The sequence below is a fragment of the Rhea americana genome, unplaced genomic scaffold, assembly GCF_003343005.1.
Source record: "Rhea americana isolate MKP2758 unplaced genomic scaffold, rheAme1 scaffold_40, whole genome shotgun sequence".
Classification (NCBI taxonomy): Eukaryota; Metazoa; Chordata; class Aves; order Rheiformes; family Rheidae; genus Rhea; species Rhea americana.
In genome coordinates, this window is record NW_028186535.1 from 5787502 (window position 1) to 5809557 (window position 22056).

Here is a 22056-nt window from a genome sequence, read left to right on the forward strand (position 1 = left end):
ACTTGAAAGTTAAATAAAAAATAAACAAAAAAAGGGAGGGCTTCAAGAATAAGCCCTTTTTCCATACACAAGAATTGGCATATACTGACTGCTGGAAGGTCCAAGAAAATTTATTTTCAAAGGTTGCTTTCTTAATGCTGACATTTATAAAGTGTTTTTTTCCAAATATCATTACAAAATATTACATTCCAATTCATATTCTGAAGATATATTTCATAAGAGCTTGAGATAAAAAACAGAGCTATAACATTAACTTTTTGTTCCAGCTTCTGGCTACCAATATTTTAAGTGTTCAGTGTACACTGCATGTTACTATAAATAACAGTTATGTCTTCATCAGTACAAATGAAGTTGCGGCTTTCAAGAGATGAGGCATCAACAGGTCAGCAAGGCAGGTGTCACTTCCTGATCTTTTACCCCTGGTAAGACTAATTTCAAGCTTGCCTTAAGGTCATAGGACCACTAAGGCTTATGGTAATCTGCACTTCTGTTCCAACATTAGATGTCAGAGATATAAAAATCATTTTTCTCCTTGTGAAAAGTTAATCATTTACCAGAACTAAAAGCTTGAAGTAGTCTTCTAATGTAAAGACTTAGAGAGTATGCCAGAAGCAGCAATTAGAGTTGTAGTCAGAGATGTTCACCTCCACCTATAGGAACAAGCTTCTAAGCAAAGCTAATAATGGATTTTGTAATACAGCAGAGCTTTTAACAGGTTACTAGCCAGTCCAAATTATAGTGCAATGCTATAATATAAATAATTATAATATATTAATATATATTAAAATATATTATGTAATATTATAATATAAATATRTTGATTTTGTATTATTTAAATATATAGTCTAAAAAGCAGAAGTTGTATCTGCTTTCATCCTACATGAAGCTCTCAGTACAAGATATTATTGTTTTAGATTATTTAATAGTACTCACAGGATCAAGATCAATATGCCCCCGGTAAAACTAAAGAACTGATATATATATATTGAAGCACATTGTGTATATTCTCACTCTGGAAATAGTGCAATGGAAATCCTAAGTCATCAGGACAGCTTTGCTATATTAAGTTCTGCTACGAAGTTAGAGTTTTTAGGTTCTGTTCCTTYTGTTCCTTCCTATAGCAAACTTTTGATATTGTTTATTTTTACCTGAAGGATGATGTTCCATTCTCTTTTATTTTATTTTTCTGAACAGGAGATGCTTGAAGTGACAGTATTTTATTTCCTGGCAGGTTAATTTGTTTCAGAATGGAACCTAAACCAAACCAAACAAAAAAAGAATATAGCACAGTAGAAAGCAGAACGCTAGACAACTGTTTATTCAGTTCATACTTTGAAYGAAGGGTGCTACAGACCCAACAGCAAATAATTAGGTCCATTTGAAAACCAGACACTCAAGAATACTTCATTCCACATATTCTGTATGGCCAAAACCACTATACTCTAAGCAAAGCGCCGTYCTCTGTGCTGGTCAGTGAAAGGTTGCATGTATCAGCCAAAATTGGCTAGCCAAGGTAAAACATTATACAGTTAACCTAGACCTGCTGAAGGAAGAGCTAAGCCTCATGAAGCGACACTCAAAAGTACTGTTCAAAGAAAGCTTACTGCAATGAGCTTATAGTGTTTTTAAGTAAAAATACTTGAGTGACGTGTTCTTAACAAGCAAGAGAAGTGGTCACAGTGCTGATGGAGATTCTAATCAGAACTCCAAGCAGCCAGTAAAGATGCTCAATTTATCACACAAAACTGGTTGCATCTGATAAATAAGCACCTCCATACACTCCTACAATCTGCCAGCCACTTATGCATATTTCTGTACCTCAGCAGTTCTCTCAATTCTCCATTAAAAAAGTTCAGTTGTACCTGCAGGAAACTGGTTAGTTTGAACAAGCGTATTCAGTGGCATCCTTTTTTCAGAAGATGTCTGGAAGGTCAGCGTTGAGGGTTGTGGGAGTGTGGATACTTGCTTTACAATGGTTCCTGATGGTTGCTGGACTACCTGAAAGCAGAATATCCAATATCATGAGTGAGAAGAGCTAAATATACAGAGAAGTAAATAGTATCAACATATTCATTCAGCCAGAAGTGCTGCAGGGCGTGCATGCATGTCTAGCTTTCAGTTTATAAARAACAGCCCGCTCAGAAACAGACACATATATTTGACTTCATGTCAAGAAATAAATCTTAACAAGTGGTGATGAGCTTAAAGTTCCAGCTTGTCCAGAGAGCTCCAACTGACATTTCATTCCCACTCTCTGATTATACAGAATCGGAAATTTCATTGAATACTGTMTTATCCACTTCATTAACAGGCTTTCCTCTTTTCTCATCTAACAAGACTCTCAAYTGATAAAGTCAAGTCTCCTGACAACAAGTTCAGAAAGGATAGGTAGCAGTTTCTTRCAACACAGGCACATATTTAAAATCCTGTATGCAATCCCTTCCCTGTCACAAATTAAATTATGAATACRCACAATGAAATTGCTTTATTTGAAAGTGTAAAGGAAAAGCTGAACACATTAGTTAAAAAGAACGTGAAATACTTACCAGCAACACCTATAYCAAGCACAGCTTCTACACAAGAATATCAGCACACTGGTAAAGGGTGAAGGAGAGGGTTTGTTTAAAGAGATTCTTCAATGAAACAAAATGATAGCAGGATGTCATCGTAAGATAAATCTACAGGCATAGCTCATAAATACTATTTCTTTCTCTTTGAGGACAGCAATTAAAATGCAAGAAAGTAAAAAAGTTACAGTATCCCTAAAACACCATCTCTACCCCTCCTATACTAGTGAAATGTGGGCTGCAGATTTTAGTACATCTTTTGGAAAAATTCTCGACTACAAGTAGAAAGAACTAGACCATAACAGATGCTAACATCCTCTTAGCAAAGCACAAAATTACGGGCTCTTCAGATTGAATCCTAGTTGTTTAGAGGCAAAAAGCCAATACAAAAGAATTTTCAGGATCAAGAAATCGTGTTTTCAAGACCTTCATTGTTACTTCAGAAAGTCTAGAAAGTGCTTGCATAGCAACAGCATTCAATTTAAAAGTCATTGGCATATTTATAATACTTCAAAAAATTAGTCTGTCTCTTTTTGTCATCTAGCTTCAGCTCTATCAGTGAACACCAACACAAGTGTCATCCATTCACAGAAAGAGAGGTGCTTTTGCGTATGAAAAAAATTTTAAGATTACATCCTCCAGTTTGATATATTTAGCAAATTTATTAGTCTGACATAGCAGCAGAACTGAGCTGAAGTTGATGCCTGAAAAACAGGTGAAAGCATACAGTTCTGGAAGAAAAAACATAAGATCTAGACCCCCCAGAGAGAGAAAATAACTTCCGAAATATGGACACCAATTGTGAACAGAGTCAAATCTCACATACACAAACACTTCAACTAGAAGCAGTAGGGACACTAACATTTGTTTCTATTTGTTTTCAATAAGATTAAGTTTGATCTTTCTTAAAGACTCAACTTCCACATATCTGTAGCTGAAAATAACTTTAAGGGCACAATTTACACACTCAGATAATTACCTAATCACCAACCAGTTTGGACAAACTACTCACAGGATCTGCCAATATCCATACTGAGAGRCACCCAGAGATCTTCCGTATAGCTAGTGAAAATAATATTTCATCTTCAGCATGCAAACAACTGAAATAATGTAGGAAAGAACATAAGTGATCAAGATTAAGATGTGGCAGACAAAAGAAGAGCCAAGGAATGTAAAAATCAATAGTCTAGGTAGAGATTGGGAAAGAAATAAAGTAACTGAGGAGATTAAATCCACTAGAAACTGAAAAGATGTGTTGGTAGTAAAGCTTATTTTMTTTTTGCCATTCTACCTGCTAGGCTAACAAAAGCCAGAAGACCTTAAAATTTGCAACAGAAGGCAAACCTAGAGGTTTCAGTAAGGATTCCTAATGCTGGGAAAATTGTGTCTTTAAAAACAAAAAGGCTATTGTCTTTTCTTTAGGTTAGCAACCAGAAGTAATAAAGAAAAGGGACAGTTCTTTTGTGCTCCATTAAGTAGGCTCACAGACATTAGAATAAAAAGCACTAATACCCTAAGTAAAAAAACTAATGCAACATACAGCTGATAAAGACAACACTGTCTCAGATTTTGYGTAGCTTTACTTGAATCTGTTTTACTTTCATAAAGCAAAATTGGCAGATTAGCTGAGAGATGGTTAAAGTATCATCATATACTACAAGCAGAATTGCTTCATGAACTAAGTCCCGTTAACCAAATGCAAAAGCATGCATCAAGGACAAAATGCAGACTCTYTTGAAAGACAGATTACAGTACTACCTGGAGAAGGGACTCTATTTTGGGAAGCCAAACAATTACTAATAAGAATGATTAGAAACTTCCAGTCACAGAAAAAGCTTTTCCTTGTGAAATCTCAAGATGAGAAATTTTTGTTCTAAGGAAGAAAAGTCTATTAAGTTTAAAAAAACAGAAACTGAAATCTGAAGCTGAGAATAAAACAAGTTTCCACTCTGCAAAGCCTTATTGTTTAGGCTGAAACCATTTCATTAGGGAATACTGAATTTTCCATTTACTTGAAGACATCTAGTCAAGAAGATAATTCTCTGGTCTTACGAGGTTCATGTAAAACAAGTGACCAAACTACCTGTTACTTACATAAAATCAACTTTACTGTGCATGATTTGTTACTCTAATTTAGCATTATATAGCAAGTGTAGAGCTTCAAAGCAAGTGATCACTTGATAGTTTTCTCAGGAATCATACTTTGCCTGAGGTGCCCTGATGTAAGAACATGGCCAAAGAGATCAGGAGGAGAGTCTCTGCTCAAGAAAGTTCAGCTCTCAGGGGATTCAGCACTGCAGAACAATTCACAAAGAACAAGTGGCTGGAACTGCACAAGGACTTCACCCCTTGCTTCAATCACTACCAGTATCCAGTGAGCATGTCCCRCTGATAATTGCAGAAACAAGACTGTAAAATTATCACTCTAAGCTCAACATGAAGTCAATTTCATAGTAGTTTTCTCACTGTTAAAAGCTAGGGCTTGGCCAAGTAAATCTTATTTATTATGCTTTAACAAGAGATAAACCAATACTATAGCATGACAAGCTATTTTTCCAAGACAAAGCTTCCTAAGCCAACACCTTTAAATGAAGTTGCATTAGAACAACAGTGGGAGGAAACCCTTCAGAATCTGCAGCTGCTAGGGAAGCAACCTGCAACTCAGAAGAGATGCTGAATCCAAATCCAACAGCATTCCTTAAGAACAGCTCCCTTAGTGTCCACCACACAAGCCCTGAATTTTGGTAATTTTACTGCAGAAAAGAAACAATTCTGTGTTACATCATTCACACTACAGTTTTGACATGAAAAGACTGCAGTGTTGCATTCCTAAGCATTATCAATTTTACAATAGAGCTGGCATAGGAAGGCACAGAAGATTTTTGTTTCACATTCCTTAGGCATCACAGACAAATTAGAAGAGGGCAGGCAGAGGGAGTGTATGGCATCAAGACAACCCGGAGGGCTGGAAAAAGGAAAAAAAAATGCTGGCAACATTGCACAGACTTGCACAGCTGGCACGCACCTCCTTTCAGCTGGCAGGACCCTTTTATTTAGGAAGGTTAGTTCCCGGATTTGTTTTCAAGGAGGGAAGGAACAGTCCCTCTGCCTTTTAAAAGGAAAAGCATCAAGAAAGCCCTACAAGATACACCTACTTGTTCTAACTTGGCCATTGGGCTAATAAGTTGCCAGAATAAATGCCAAGCTCCGGATATGGCCAAGTTGCCAAGCGTTAAACTCAGCCCTTCAATTTCATCCAAGAAACTTAAAAAGCTATTTGCAAGAGCAAATATTTTGATCATATGCCTGGGATTTACCCAAATGAGAATTAAGTGTTTTGTGTGTAATTTATTGTTTGTAAGGTACAGATAAAAAAAATGCATTCAATTGCCACATTGCAGTTGTGGAGGAGATAAAAGTCATTTCATGAGTTCACCAATATCATATCCAAAAAGCATCTCAATTCCCCAGCGCAGAGTTAAGCTTCCTCATTTATTTGTACAGATGGTCAACCTCTCCCCTGGATTACATGGCTTGCGGTATAGCCAAACTGCTCTCCAGCCCTTATACAATTTAAGAAGCCCTCATTTTCTTCATGCTATAATTTCAAATTTAGTCCTTAAARACAGTAACAGTAGCAACTTCTTTTCCAGTTTGGCTCTGTCAAYTATTGAACTTCATTAGTGCATACTCTCAAAAACAACTTTGCTTAAGTTATTTCATATAAATCCACACTTAAAAAAAAAAAAGTCTCTTTCCCCCCACACAGGTCAGTGCTTTGTTCTTAAGTACTGTTGTTTTTAAGCAAGTCTGAAAAGGCAAAAAGCTCTTAGAATAAGCTCTTTATTTAGCACGCATGATTCTTGTATTACATCCATCTTATCTACTTTGAAAGGAAGAAAAAAAAAAGCAAGCAAAATACACTTCCAAGGTTTAAATATTGTTAAATCAAGATATCACAATAAGCAAGCTACAAAGAAAATTCAAACATTAGATGTCCTACCATACTCGTGGAAAGTAAATCTAGCTTCAGAGGAAGTCTAATATTTCCCCCTCCCAATTTTAAGGGACAAATCTCTACAAGGAAGTCCTATTCAAGCAGGGTTCTTTATCCACTAAGATGAGAAAATTCTCTCAAATCTGGGAACATTACTCAGGCAGACCAGTCACCTAGTTCAGTACTTCAAACATCCGTAAAYTGAACTTAATGTATTATACAATATAGATTACAGGTATACCCAACATAGTAGTTGGTCTCCAGAAGGTTAGTACTTAACATTAATAAGAAGTTATCTTATGCCAAGGAAAAGTAACATTAACACTACTTCTGAAGCTATTGTTTTCATAAGAYATTTATTCCTCCAGTAATTTGTTAGCTAATGAGGCCTGATAGAGAAAGGTAACAKTTTGATGACTTCATAATTAGCATGTCTTAGTAAATTTGGAGGTCAGCACTCTACTGTGGAAAGCACCATGAGCTAGTTTGTATGTTTTGGTTAACAAGCGCCATATTACTAAATATCAAGTCAATTATATCTTGATAGAAGATATATGGAAGAAAATACAGGATAGAAACTATCAAACTAAAGAGACTAGAATCCCCTAGCAGCTAGCTGGGGTACAGCCCTAACAAAGCATTTAAATGTTAATTAATATAAACATCCCATAATGCAAGTRTTTCCTGCCTTTTCTTTCATATGCCAGTCTAGCCTACCTGTACACATACCAGGAATCAGAACGGATTCCCTCCCATCACATTCAGAATGCTTAGTCTGGTGGAATGATGGTCAGTATATCTTGCAAGAGACTCAGCTTACAGTTTGGCTTTAGATTCACCTTTTAGCAGGTGCTCAACATCCACAACTACCACCTATAACATATGCTGAAAGATAGTTACCTTTCAGCATTGCCAAGAGGGGTGCAGACTCAGATCAAAAAATGAAGTTACAGCTCATTCATCAAGCACAGATACTCAGCTATGATAAGACACAACTAGTTAACTCACAACAGACTAGTTCTTATCAAAAAAGGCTAAGATGCAAATTGGCACCATCCTGGAAAAGTGGTAGGGTCAAAGCAAATAAGTTACGTTACAGAGGAGTAGAGGAATTCATCTTACCAACTGTTTCACTTTAACCACCTGCTGAGTACCAACTGACTGCGCAACAATGGAGTTTGGCTGTGAGATTTTAATACTGATTGGGGTTCCAATGACTGGTTTCAAAGGCTGAATAGGGGTTGGTGCAGAAGTTGCCACTGTTGAGACCAGCATGGGCTTCACAGGTTGAAGAGACGATGTTGCTACTGCAGAAGTGAAGACTGGCTTTACCGTTTGGACAGCAGTGAGCCCTGACGTTGCTACTGTTGTGGTGAGGACTGGACTCGCAGGCTGAAGAGAGGCTGTCACCACCGCGGAGGCAAGAATGGGTTTCACAGCTTGCAGAGAAGCTGTCACTGATGCACTGGAAAGGACCGGTTTTATAACTGGAGAGGCTGTGACTGCTGCAGAGGACGACACTGGTTTTATAGTTGGAAGAGAAGTTGTTGCTACTGCTGAGGTTGCCACTGCTACAGAAGGAGTTAGCACTGCAGAGATGCAAGTTGAAACAGTTTCTTGGGTGGAAAYTGGCTGCTGCATACATTGCTGGATAAAGCTCTGAGCATCGGGCATTAGCTGCCGTAAGGCAAGCATGCTTTTCTAGAGGAGAGAAGGAAAAAAGAAAGAAAACCACAACACATTGAACATAAGTCTTCCATAAAATYAAATGTTAAATCAGCAACAGAATCCCCCTTCCTCACCTCCCAATTTATTTTTTTCCATGAGACAATAAATTGCTTATTCCAAACAAAAAGTTTTGCTAGAATTCATAGAGCAAACACAGGTGCTCTTAAACTGATAAAGATAATGTAGAGTGAAGATCACAAGATTCACTAACACAGGCTGAGCAAAGGTCAATAGTCATCATAGCTTCACTGTGTGGAGTAAATCCTACCTATAGAGAAATTTTAATCTTTTGTTTAGATTGTTTTAATCTGGAATTATGTTCCAGACAATCTCAATTACTACCTCAGAAATTCGTTTTTGTTTTGCAGCCACCACCACCCTCCCAAATGCTATATCATAAAAGCTGTGTTTCTTGCACAGAGCTTCTCTGATAAAGAACTAAAAATTATCCAATAATGTCAGAAACAAGCTCTAAAGATACAAACACTTCCATACCAGTACAGCTGTATCTACACTAGGGGGAGATACCACTTTAATTATAGACAGACATGTAGTTGGAGCCGCACAACTTAAGTCAAGTAAATTCTCAGCATCAGGAAAACATTACTTAGGTTATCTGGCAACTTCTCATTTTTATTACAACTATGTTTGAGAAGGTCAATGAATGGAATAGTCTTTGAGCCCTTTAACAGACTGTAAATAGTCAAGGAGAAAAATCTGTAAGGCTCAGAACCAGGGGAAACCATTTCTACAGCTACYACTATATTCTTTGAACTTCAAAAATTGACAGAAACATATTTGTGTTTTTAAGAGTCTTCAGCATAAAATGCTGTTACTCTAGACTTCAAACAAAAGGAATATCTTATCTTACATGCCAATACATTAAGTGATCAAATCATTTGCCCACTTATTTTGTACATCTGGACTTTYTATGGCACATTTATCTTTAGTTTCCTTTAAAAAGCTACTTAGCTTTCCTCATGCAATATACTGACCAAAAGTACCCAGGACAGATTTGGAAAAAAAAAAAAATCGAATAGACTTTACAGCCAAAAACMCTGTTCTTCTCCATTTATTGGAAAAAACAAACAAAAAACAAAAGACATGCGGCAACTTCACCAAAAACCTGCATCTGGAAGACAAGCAAACTTTAGGGCAACTCTAAGCTCCTCCCTAGAGTTACACTTGGCTGGCTAAAACTGAATAGTCAATTCACATAGCAAAGAGACACAGTCATGAAGTCAGACTTTATTCTGCATTCAATCTTGTCACAGCTGCCCAGAGTTACGTACCAACTAAGTCTGGTCTATGTTGCCTGCAGATTTTTAAGGTATTTTGCACAAAAACAGCCATTATACAAGACATGTTAAAGGATGGGTAACACTATCAATTCAGCTGCCTTCCATCGTAAGTGTCTGAACAATATTTTTAAAGTCTAGTACTTCATTGTTAAGACAAGCTCTCTCTGTTGCACATCACATTATCAGGGTTTACAGGAGTACAGACGCTTCCCATAATGGAAAAGCCTAGATAATACCATTACCTAGTACCATGCAGTAAGAGAAACATGCAGCAGCATTGTGTGATGCCAGTCAGGTCTGACACAGCCTGATAAATCTGACCTAACTCCTTTGGAACTACCTCAAAGTCTTTTCACCATTTATATCAGTAATACACACTGTAAGATTGCTTATTAACTATGGCAGAGAACTTACATGAATATATGAGGACAGCACTATGCCTGAGCTAATAAATCCTTGAGAACTCAAAGCACTAGCAAGTGCAGTGCAGCAAGTAAGTCCAGCTGTTGGACTCCTTTGCAGGAATTATTCTGGGTCTGTCACAGTTTATTAGCCTAAATCTGCCCCCCTACCTGGGGCTATGTCTCAGCAAAGCTACTGAGGTTCATCYGTGCTGTTTTGGGAACGCTGCACAGTAGCATCCAAGCTAGCCCTGCACATAYGCAGCTTCGGTTTTTCAGGATTTGTTATCTAAGGCCCTATAGAACACAGCTACGCTACTGCTGAAGTCAAGCTTGTTGTGGCAGTTAGAAAAGCTGAGACTGTACAACAAGGAAGAGAGGGGGAAAAAAAAAAAAGGCTTTTTCAGTCACATTGACTGTAGCCACAATAAAAGTGTCCACAAGTAACAGAACTACCTGTATTAGCTTCTGTACAGACATTTAAGAGGTCTCTAAGGAATTAAACAGAGAATTGAAAGGTGACCAATAGCTAAACTTTTCATCAAGCATTGCAGAGAAGATCATTCTTCTGAAGACCACCTGCTTTCAGATTTCACAAGGGTATGCTACTCACCATTCCCATAATGCACTTAAGGGTATACAGCAAAGACAATCACATGAAAGAGCAAACATGGTCAACAATGAGAAACTTCAGCAACTACTTCAAAGTAGAGTTCACTATKTTCCCTAATTGTTTACTGTCTTTCAAATATAAGAAAAAGAATCACTTAATACACTAACTTGAACATATTCCAATTTTCTAATTTTCATCTAGTGTCACAAGATACATAGCACAGTACTCTCATAGAGCAAAGACAGCCTCCATAGCAAATGGCTATATGCCTTAAAAAATAAAAAAATAAAATGAAATGCCCAAGACCAAGGTGTCTGATGACAAGTGTCTGAGAATATCCCCTGGACAAAACTCTTGCTCAATAACAAGTGTTATAACACATTATTAAATAAACAATATTTCTAATGCACAGTTGTCTGTTGATCAAAGTACCTAATCATTCCCCCCGAGCTTACAAAACAAAAGCAAACCCCAAGTTCAACTGATTCTATGCTGCTTATAAATCTGCACTTCGTAAACACAAACTGAAAACAYCTGCCTGTTTGATAATGGCCATGAAGATCACCATCTCTCCATATCTTTATAATCTATCTTCTCAACAGATGYGACAGCAGTGACAACAAGCAAGGAACGAATTCAAGAGTAAAATTTTCTTATAGAAACTTCGTTTCTTGAAAAATCAAATCTGCTGGCCTGCTATTTAATGATGTGTGTATTTGTAGCATTTCTGAATTTCACAACTGTGCATTCCTATCCCATTTTTTAGCCAGCATTCAGAACCAGATATCCTCAGTACTTCTTTAGTGGTAAATGTCAAGTACTCCATGATGGCCCATGGATACAAAAYAGTTCTCTTGACCCATGGCAAGCTACTGGGAAAGCATTTAGARGGCTGCCATTCTAACAAGACAAAAACAAAAAAAATCATCCCTTACTTGAACAGATAATAGTCATCTACAGTAATTCTACCATGTGGTAACATGCAGTGTTATATGTATGGTAAAATACAAAGAAAGAGGACAAGCTCCAGAAAAACTATACCAGGTTTGCCAGAGATCCATCAAGCTGAAGAGTGCGTAACACTTACCTAAATATGTCTGATTTTTTCATGTTTTTACTGAGATTTACAGCTTGCTGCAYGAGATGCTCATTTTTTTTGATTGTCAATAAATCACATTCTACTATGTGATTTAAAAAGTTAGGACAGCATTTTTATTTACATGATTTGCTTGARTGGAGGTACAGTTATCCCCCTCCTCTCAAGTTGCAAAAGTCGTGTCAGACGTTTTCTTGGGAAGAGGGTGTTTGTTCCTGCCTACAGTTAAGCACAAACTAGAAAATAAATAAAGAAGCTACCTAAAGCTAGTATTCAAGGATAAATTTTGCATAATTTCTATTTATAAGCATTATACACCTTTAATTCAGTTAGGTATTAGAAGAATTTAAAATAGCTGCAGTTTTGATAAGAAAGAGGTCATTTTACTGGAGSTACTCTACTGTTACTGTAAGGTAAGACCAGATTCCAACAAAGTAGTTTCCAGTAATGGTATTAGTCTCCAACCTGTGAATACAGATAAAATTACTCCTCTGAAACATCACACAAATATCTCCACCTTTCAATGAGCTGAGGTCACAAAAGATAAGTTTAAGTATGATTTCTTCAACCAATTTGAACATAACTATTTGAATACTCCTCCATTCCTTTCCTTTTCCCTTCCGGTCCTGCTAACCCCATTGAATACTACATATCCACAATCAAACACTTACCTTGAGAAAAGGAACTAAATATGGTTGTGGAGAAGACTTGAGTTCTATATATAGCTTTTTTGTAAATTCTTCTGGTTCTATTTTTGCTTCCTAAGAAAAAAAGCATAATTACAGTGACAAGGTACTAAATATGAATCATTTATTTTTGCAGGTATATCAACAACTCATGGAAGTTTAAATTACTGAAATTGAACAACTTCATGATATCTGACACTTTTTTCCCTTCCCATATTTTTAACCAAAAGGTTTTAGCTTGGAATGATGTTGTAATTCAGATACGGTATTAAAGAATCAAATTCCTTTCTTAAACTATAAGCAGTTAATATATTTATAAGGATAATTGCTCAAATGCCCGTTCACTGAAGTGAATAGATAGAAAAAAATTCATAAGTAGCATTGATCCTTCTGAGGATCCTTCATTGATCCTTTATTTTTATGCAGAAATACTTAAAATCCAACATAAGAGGACTTTTTAACTGTAGTTATCTACATAAAGATCAAAATGTGAAGAGGTCAGGAGACAAGAGAAAACTCAAGTAATTTTCGTAAAACAATTTAGTCTAATGCACAAATGGCATAATAAAGCAGAATACTTAATACCTTCTTTCTAAAGCAGGAAAAAAACAAGCAAGATCACTTCTGCATACYATTAAGGCAACAGTCTGCAGATTGCAAAACACCATCTTCTTCCTTAATGCTTTGTTCTCTGCCCCAATACAAACACCTATTCAGTGGTTTGGGAGGGTTAAGAAACCATCCCAGATTGCAATGTCCTTACTTACAAACATTACTATCATATCACCTGAACTAGATGGGATGTACCCCCARATACTGATCCCATCCTCACCCAAAGGGGTGCAATGGTGGGGCTGAGACTAYGTTATTAAATCACTAAGAGTTTAAGGTTTTGCCACTTAGCTGCTGCAGGGTCACCAAGAATGGTACCTCCTTCAAGAAGGTAAAAAACAAGAGGAGGAACCCTAGCTAGAATCTCTCCTTCTGCAGAGAAATTCTTCCTTTCACCCATATTATCCTTTAGAATTACTGTTCCAAGGAGCTATGTACTCAGAACAGTGTTTAAGGACTATATATTCATTGGCTTACCAAAACATGCCACAGCTCTATCTAGTCATTTGACCTGCTGGCGTGTTCTGTCTGAGGTATGGATACAGGTCACTGAGGTCTACAAACTCACTGGTACAGATGCAGCAATCTGGTACTCTGTGTTAGTGCATGCAAGGTGCTTGACACCTGCTTTATAAAACACTATCTTAAGGACCATTTTACTTCACAGCTGCCATTTACTTGTTTCCCTCATGCATACAAAACATTTATTTTGCATTTACATCACAAACACATATTGAGTGCTAGAGGWGCAGCTTTTTTAAAATTCTGTGAAAAGCAAATAAATGCACGATTCAATGATATACACCTGGTAAGGGCTGTTCTTAAAAAGTACTCTAAGCACAAGTAGGAATAATTCTGATATTGTGCAAGAGAAGGTATATAATACAGCATGGACATGAAAGCAGAAGAAGAGGAAGAAGAGAACAGCATATTTCTGCAAGGCTGTATCTTAAGACATACTGCTCCCTGAGGTAACGCTTCTGTCTACAATGCACTTTTCTATAACAAAAAAGAAACCAATCAGTCTGTCAGTACCATCAGCAAAGCTATCTCCCTTTTGCAGCACAYAGCCTTCTGCTAAGGTGGAATAAAAAAGGAGCAGGTCAAATGTCAAGCAGTAGTATAGGAGAAAATGCTAGCAAGAAAACCCAGCTGGGCCTGGGTTCAGCWCTAGGTGTCTAGAAGCCAACTACAAGGAGAAATACATCACAGAGGGTTGGCAGACACCAACTTACTTTCTCCATCAMGTTGTATACAGATAATAGCTTGCTTCACTGGAGCTTCAAATTGTCAACTTTTAAGTCAACTCCATCTTAAGAGTGCAACAGCAGTTTGGACTCAGCACTGCACTACAACCTCCTGAACAGCAAGGGTTTCATTCTGACTCAAAACTACACTACTGTTATTAAAAAAAGAAAAGCAAAGCAGCTGAGACCCATAAGCTGTGTAAACCATCAGCTCTTTCTATTATCAATTATGTACAAGTATAAAATTAAAGAGGAACSGGAGTGGGGACGACACAGGCAAGGAAGTATAGTAACTAGTTAAAATGCATGTTATAGTGTAAGATTTAAAGAGTCAGGTGWATTCTACCCAAAATCAAGGGTAGAATCAAGGGTAAACAACAATCAGTATGTTGTTTAAAGAACAACATATAAGCAGAAAGACATGGAACAAAAGTCAATACGTCACAAATTGATAAACAAAGTTTTGTCATTAGTGTGAAGAGTCTCACCAACAGATTTTGCACCAGAGTCTTCACATTCTGCCCCATTTCAGGGGCTTGAGGTCCACTAGATGCCAGTTTTATTAGCGTAGCAAGAAAATTCTTGCATTTCTTCACATTCTCTAGCATTTCCTAGTGTGAAAATAAAAAGACTGTTAGATCTTCCATTGGCTCTCCAACCTCTGATAAATATAGAAAATGTTAWTTTTTAATTAAACTTTTTTTCTTACTGCAGAAGTGTTGGTCTGTGCTACTGTTGTGCCCTCTGCTTTCACAGAAACTGTCTTTTGGGAGGTTGACTGTGCAGGTGGTCCTGTAACTGGAAGTTTTACAGGTGTTCCAGTACTTGAAGGCTTYACAGCAGTAACTGTAGTAACACTAGCTGTTGCAGCTGCTGGCTAAAAGGAAAAATTAACACTTTTTAAATCAAACACTAACTTGAACAAACATACAGTATTCTGCTAGCGTATAAAGCATCATCATCTCTCCGCTCTCCAAATTACCAAGCTATTTACAATATAGCTAAACTATTTCCATCTTTGCTTTTAATGACGGTATTCATTTGCTTTAATGAATGCTCTATTTAATATAATAAAGGTAGAGAACCACCACAGCCATAATTAATTGGTTCTATTTGGGGGGGGGGGGGGGCAAAAAAGGTTCACCCACTCTGGAATAACTACTTCCAGCTTCCACTGGAGAGAAAGATAGGTAAACTTATTTGAAGAAAGCAATACCATAACTTTGCCARACTTCTGCAGTCTAGAATTAATCAATTTTGGACAACACTAAGCCAACTGATGCTGCTCTGGAGAGATACAGCCTCAAGAGATTATATACCTCCCTCTGAAATAACTTAACCTCCTCTCCCAATTGCAGTAACTCTCATGTTTCCTATCACACAGCCACCAGGCAAGAAACATGCATTGTGTCCACTTTGGAGATGCACACGTGCCAAGCAAAAGCAGCCAGCTAGGCAAAAAACACCTAATGAACAAGTTTTTCCTGCCTTTCACTCCACATGGGCACCAATTTGAATCATTCCCAGACACAAGACTTCACAAGATTTAGTTATTTGATACTTTCACCTCTTTCAAATCTAAATAAAATTTATCAGCAGATTCAGAAGTTCCAGAACCTGGAAAGGAATGAAGGTTTGGGAAATAACAAGAATACAGTTGCCTTTCTCTTTTACAAACCAGGCTAAAGACCAGCACAGTTTAAAATATATATATATACACACACATACATATATGTGTGTATATATATACAAATATGTATATATATATATATATATACACACACACACTAAAAATGAGTATTTCTACTTCAGACTTTGAAGAAAAAAATCCCCCAGTTCTTTTGATACAAAACCAGAATACCAAATACGAGTAATATTTTGCCACTAAAATACCTCACAACTTTCAAACTCTATTTGATAGAAAAAAGCTAAAGATTGAAGCTGTAGGATATCAAAATAAGCAAAATGGTTAACACAAACTGAAGTTAGATGTTATTTTGTTCCTGCCTTTCCACTACCACTTCAAAAAAAAAAAAACTAGTTTTGCAAGTCAAATTCTAGATTCAGATCTGTGCAGCACTATTTCACTGACTCCTACTATATTCAAATATTGCAGTTTAGTCCAACAATCACAAATTAATTCATGATAATTTCATTACTCAAAAATAACACACGAGAGCCCAACTCATCCTATCACAAATAAAACAAAAACACAGTTGGACAGTCTGTAGAATATCAAAGTGTTTCTGAATTTTTCCAGACAGGGAAAATTAGTGAGCAAACATTTAAAATTAGCACAAAACTCAAGCACTTTTGTCACTTCTCTCCCCTCCACCCCAAGGTAGGTCCATCCCACAGCTCACAAGCTGCTGCCAGCTTGATGTGAAAGAGGCAGGCAGCTACCAGAAAGCACTCCAGCTTAGGCTCCCACTGTTGGTAACACTTTAATAGCTCTCTGCAGGATCTTTGCCACCACCACTGCTTCTTCCAAGGATGAAGCTCAACTGCTCTAAGACCACAGCAAAGCAAACTGGGCACAAGAATCCCACCAACAGATGGTAGGGAGGGAGACTGCAGGAGACAGAGCACAAAACTGTCAAGTTGCAATGCTTTGGGCTTTAAAAACTGAAAACATGAGGTTTGTTGGAGCTGATCTCTTGCGATTCCCGCTATGTTTACACATCAAGGTCAGAACAGAATTTTATCAGCTGAGGGAGGGAACAACAGGAAGTCTGCTGGATCCTTTTCCCAGGAAGACAGATATATGGGAATCAGCCTTCTATCACCTGCCCTCAACCTTTTTCACTACTGAAAATTCTCATTCTCACTTCAAGCAACAGAGAAACAGTCACAACAAAAATGGCATTAATCCTGCATATTTAGAAGTAATTTCAAGAGAAGAGCTTTGCATCTAAATGAAAGTGCCCCAGCATGATGCTAATTAAATACTTTGCAACTTTGTTATCCCATCTGGGAAGAAGAAGAGACAAAATACCTGCACATTTTTATTTATTTACTTATKTTTAACCTTGGAGCTCAAACATGCAAGAATGACAACAAATGGAAATATTTTAGATGAAGAGTCCTTAAGTCARTAACTAGAGAGTATTGCATAGAATAATGTTCCAAGTTACACTTAGCATAGGATAAGAGAAATGCAACCAAGCTAAGCATTAGTTCCTATTCATTCTCTCACSTTCTGTGATGACATCACATCACCACACCAACAATCCTTTTCTCTGACCTCAAAATATTGTAATACCAGCAAGTTCTTTTAGGCATCACACATATAACAGCTGCCATAGAAATCAGATCCATGGGCTCTTCCTTTCTTTTCCCAAAGCTTTCCTGCAACCTGTCAGACTAACTTGTTAGCATGCTCCYCACAGCTGTTCCACAAACTACATCCTCCAGAACAAGGAGCGAAGCAGCCTTAAGATAGCAAGATGTATCCATATTGCACCTATTTACACCTTATTGTACAAGACACTTGTGCAAGTATTGCAATCTTCAACAGATTAGGTAGGTTCTAAGGAAACCAATCACAAAAGTGGTATTAATTTTTCTTAGAATCATATTTCTTGTTTAAAACAAACTATGCTTATTAGAAGTGCTCATGTTTCTATAGCTTAAAAAAGGTTACAGAAAAGGAATATTCTATGTCCATCTCTCTCAATACCTCAAGGGAACACAGGTTGAACTGATTACCTCAAACCAAACTATGACAGCAGAGAAAAACTAAGAAAAAAAGAGCACAGGCAGATGTAAGTTCAAAGAAAAAGGTGAAGTTATTAGCATAACAAACTTCAATCTTTATTACATTTGCTCTGTCTGATGGATAAAACTGCCTGGGTCCTCACAGTCTAATCTTTACCTTCATCATTTCTCCCTAGTGCAAGGGTAGTAGAGTAGATGATAATATTCTTTATATCTTAAAATTCTCTACCTAGAGACCATGAACACGTGGTTTTCAAGTACTTCACAATAAAAATGGATAATGAATACAGGTTACTGTTCTTATTAGACACAAATAAGTATGTTCTTTCCATTCTAGGTAAAACAGAAATGTATTAAAAAAATAGGTCTCCAGGTTCTCCCCTTTAACAATATCTGTCCGCAGCAAGGAGGAAGAGAGAGAACATCACAGGCAAAGCTGTAAGTTGCTTTCAGTTGCTAAAGCAGAAGAGCAGCAGGAGAACAAATTTATAAATCAGACTGTTAGTTGTGGCTGTCAGTGAACATATCCTTCGAAGACCCWCAAGGTCAAGAACATACATCCACCATGTTCTGAATGACTGATCCTACTCCTTTATTGAGGGCTTGATCAACAGCTACAGGCAAGTCCCATTCAAGCTCTTTCACAAATGAAAGAAGGACGTACAAGCTAGATTTCTCCTCCAGGTCATGGAGAGGACAGAATATTTTAGCTGGAGAAAGAAGTAGTTTTCCTTAATCATACATGTTTATCTAGAACTYTGGTCCAAGAACAGAAGAATTGTATCTAGGAAAAGTCTCGAACACTACAGGTTGCAAGCCTGTGAATTTCCAGCCACTGTCTATTCTCACCCATATCTTTGGAACCTGTCTGTCCAATTCAGTTGCAGAAGAAGTCTTCAGACATCACCTTCCTTCAGGTTTTAATGAGAAAAACAAGAAAAGGAAAGGTGAGACACACCTTGGCAGAGGAGAAGGGTGAAGAAAGAGCCCCTTCCACCTGGCAACACTTTGGTTATACTTTTTTCAAAAGGCAGCAGKGAACCTACACAAGACAGTACCATTATGAAGTCTCCAGCCACCAGAAGAGATTCATCTACAGCCTGAAGMAGCTCAATCACAGGGCACAAATGCATAGCAAATCATTCTCAGAACTACTTATTTCACCCAGACATTACACATTGCTCATTACCATTGTACAAGCACTGTACTCATCACTACTTCACTGAGTGTAGATCTCACACACTGGCAAAAGTACAATTAAATAACACATTTACAAAAAGAAAGGGACATTGAATAAAGAAATACATTGCAAGGACAAAATTTATTAGCTTAGTGAAAGTCAGATTAGTTATAAATAACAAGAATGCATCCATATAATCTTCAGTTCTCTCCATCACTGGATGTTATTCTAGAGAGATTTAAAGTTTGTCACCTACCTGTATTACAGCAAGTGGCTGAACAGTAGAAGCCACAGAATTTGTTGTTTGCGATATTTTCACAGGAGTAGCTGTTACTTTCTTTAGTAATTGGGTGCCAGAGTTCTTCAAAGAAAGAAGTAATATTGTATGGAGAACAGTTGTCCAACAAGTCAATGATAAAACAGACACTGAAGTTAATACCTACTCTTGTCCAGCATAAATCAAGACATACTCTCTTACAGTAATATACATACCATTTAACCCACATAGTTTAAACAGTTTTCAAAGCTATTTTTCTACCTTCTACAAGGGAAAAGGGATTAAGACATTTAGACACAATCCCTAATCAAAACGAAAAGGTTAAATGAGCATGCTGTGAAAAACTACATAAATGATTAGTTTTTTTGTGCCCTTTCTTATTTTTCGTGATGGCTACATTATCAGAGGGAAACAAGAACCAGCAGAGCACAGAGAAGGAGAAACATCCTAAGGACATAGGAGCCCATTCTCAGATGCTTAGTTAGCATCTGAAAAGCTTCTCATTAGAAGACTGCAAGGTTGCAGTTTCGAGCAATGACAATTTAGGTAGTTTTTAGAACAATTCGCATCATCATCCTAAGAGGAGGACTCCTGGATTAGAGCTATACGGTGTATAACTGCTAGCAGGTTTTTCATACTGAGAAAGCAAAGTGGCATTTATGTGAAAAACAGACTGTTCAGCATGGCAGCATTTAAGAAAGCTTTCAGGTACTTAGTGAACTCAGCTTTTTTTTTTTTTTTTTTTTTGACAAACACTGTTATAACTACATGAAAGAACAGAACATACACCTACTTTAAATTAAAGCTGTTAAGAGTAGTTACCTGTACAGCACATATTCTGACTGCAGGTGTGCTGGTAGGTACAGATGGTCTTACATTCGTGTTACTTTGTGGCTGACTCTGTGCTCGTGCTATTGCTTGTTGAGATACTAGCATTAGCTGGCCATTACCGCTTCTGATAAGAACAGTTCCTGTTGGAGAAAAAAGTCCAGACTTAGAAATTTAATGTTACTATTTTTTCCACAAAAGTATAAAGTCACAACTAGACCACACCGATAAGCTACTGTAATATTAAAGTTTCTTACCCCAAGGAATAATTGTCAACAACCATAAAAGCTAAGTCTACATCAGTTTTACTCTGCATTTTATGAAAGAAAATTTCTAATTTATAGCAGAAAATTCCTAAAAAAAAAAATCAAGAAATAAAGTTGAATAGACAGCAATACTATGTGTGAATTACAAAGAAATTCATAGTTAAGGCATTTGAGACATTAAAAGAAAAGAAACAATCCCCTCACACTGAGATTATTTTAATAGTAGCCAATCTCTAAGTAGTTGTTCAGAAAGAACCAGTTTCAGACTTGGCTGCCACTGTACATTTCTATTTTTCTGAACATTTAGATATACTCTTACAGGTGAAGATACAATTTAGAGGAAATTTGCAATATAAACTGAAGTCTGATTAGTATCAGTTCATCTGCCTAAATCAAGACCATCCCACATTCACTGGTCTCTGGTGAAAGCCAACACTACTTAGAGTTTTGAAGCCATCTGACTGTTCAGGGTCTGATTAAATCCATGAATCTTAATGTTTTTGAACAAAGCTGCTTATAGACAAATAGGGAGRTTCCAATGAAGAGAAAAGCTTTCCYTGCCTYCCCCCTCCCCCTTTTAAACCTATAGCAACGCTAGCCCACCATGGTTCACTCCTACTGCCTTTCTCCTRTCCTGTCAGCTATAATGATCAACAATTAACAGTTAACAAACAACGCAGTATTTTTACTAAGCTTTCAAATTAAAGCACTTTAAGAAGAATCAGTCAGACATTTCCATCCTCTCTGCACTTAAAAACCATTCAGCTACAAATGTTTCCTCTTCGTCCCCCAAGGGCTAAACTCCAGAAGACCCAAATATTTAATCAGGATCACAGATACRTAACATCAGCTAGATTCCTAATCTGAATTGCTTCAGAGACTCTCAGGGAGCTACAGAGCACCTTTGCTGGTCTCACCTCCTTTCTCTTGAAAAGTAACTGCTGTCAAGTCCACCGCAACCACTGTGCCTCACTGTACGCATTCACACAGCCAAGGTAGTAAAAGCCTTTCACCTCTTCTTACCACAGAAAGGAAGAAGGAACAAGGGAAAGCAAGATGTGGTGTGCACAGAATTTGCAATCTAACTCAGAAGTTATGCAGTGCCAGATCCTAGGTCTTCTACGCATGTTTATTACCTAGTGTAAAACAAATCTGTATCTATGGACTATTCTTTTTATTATCTAGTTAGTCTGAAAGTTTTTTAACAGCATGTCATACAGCTACCAAAAACACTGCTTCCAGGGAGCTTCATGAATAAAGTAAGAACAACTGCAAGTTCTTTAAGACAATGCTATAGCCACATGCTTCGAAACTGCTTTTCATCTTCCACATCTAAAGCATGAGCGATACTGCAAGACAGTACAAAACTTGAAATAAAATTATCCTGTTAAAGTCRTCATACTGCACTTCAGGAGGGAACTACACAGCACATACAAAGACTGTAAAAGTAACTGTAATTTGAAAGATTCCCTCCATTCTCAGGCAACCTTTACTGGAAAAGGGCAGGTTCACAAGACAGTTGCATATATGGTGGAAAAGT

At 37.3% G+C, this 22056-nt stretch overlaps 1 protein-coding gene across 1 annotated transcript in view; it reads right to left on the reverse strand.

Moving 5' to 3' along the window:
- The window catches only part of TAF4B (TATA-box binding protein associated factor 4b), a 71772-nt gene that overhangs the window by 37110 nt on the left and 12606 nt on the right, over positions 1 to 22056 (reverse strand). Inside the window, exons 2-10 of the mRNA XM_085314301.1 lie at positions 21136 to 21157; positions 20245 to 20393; positions 19402 to 19506; positions 14958 to 15125; positions 14737 to 14859; positions 12375 to 12464; positions 7687 to 8265; positions 1863 to 1998; positions 1149 to 1254 (exon numbers count right to left, since the gene is read on the reverse strand). Of these exons, the coding sequence (XP_085170427.1) occupies positions 1149 to 1254; positions 1863 to 1998; positions 7687 to 8265; positions 12375 to 12464; positions 14737 to 14859; positions 14958 to 15125; positions 19402 to 19506; positions 20245 to 20393; positions 21136 to 21157 (1478 nt within the window). The remainder of the gene's footprint in view (positions 1 to 1148; positions 1255 to 1862; positions 1999 to 7686; positions 8266 to 12374; positions 12465 to 14736; positions 14860 to 14957; positions 15126 to 19401; positions 19507 to 20244; positions 20394 to 21135; positions 21158 to 22056) is intronic.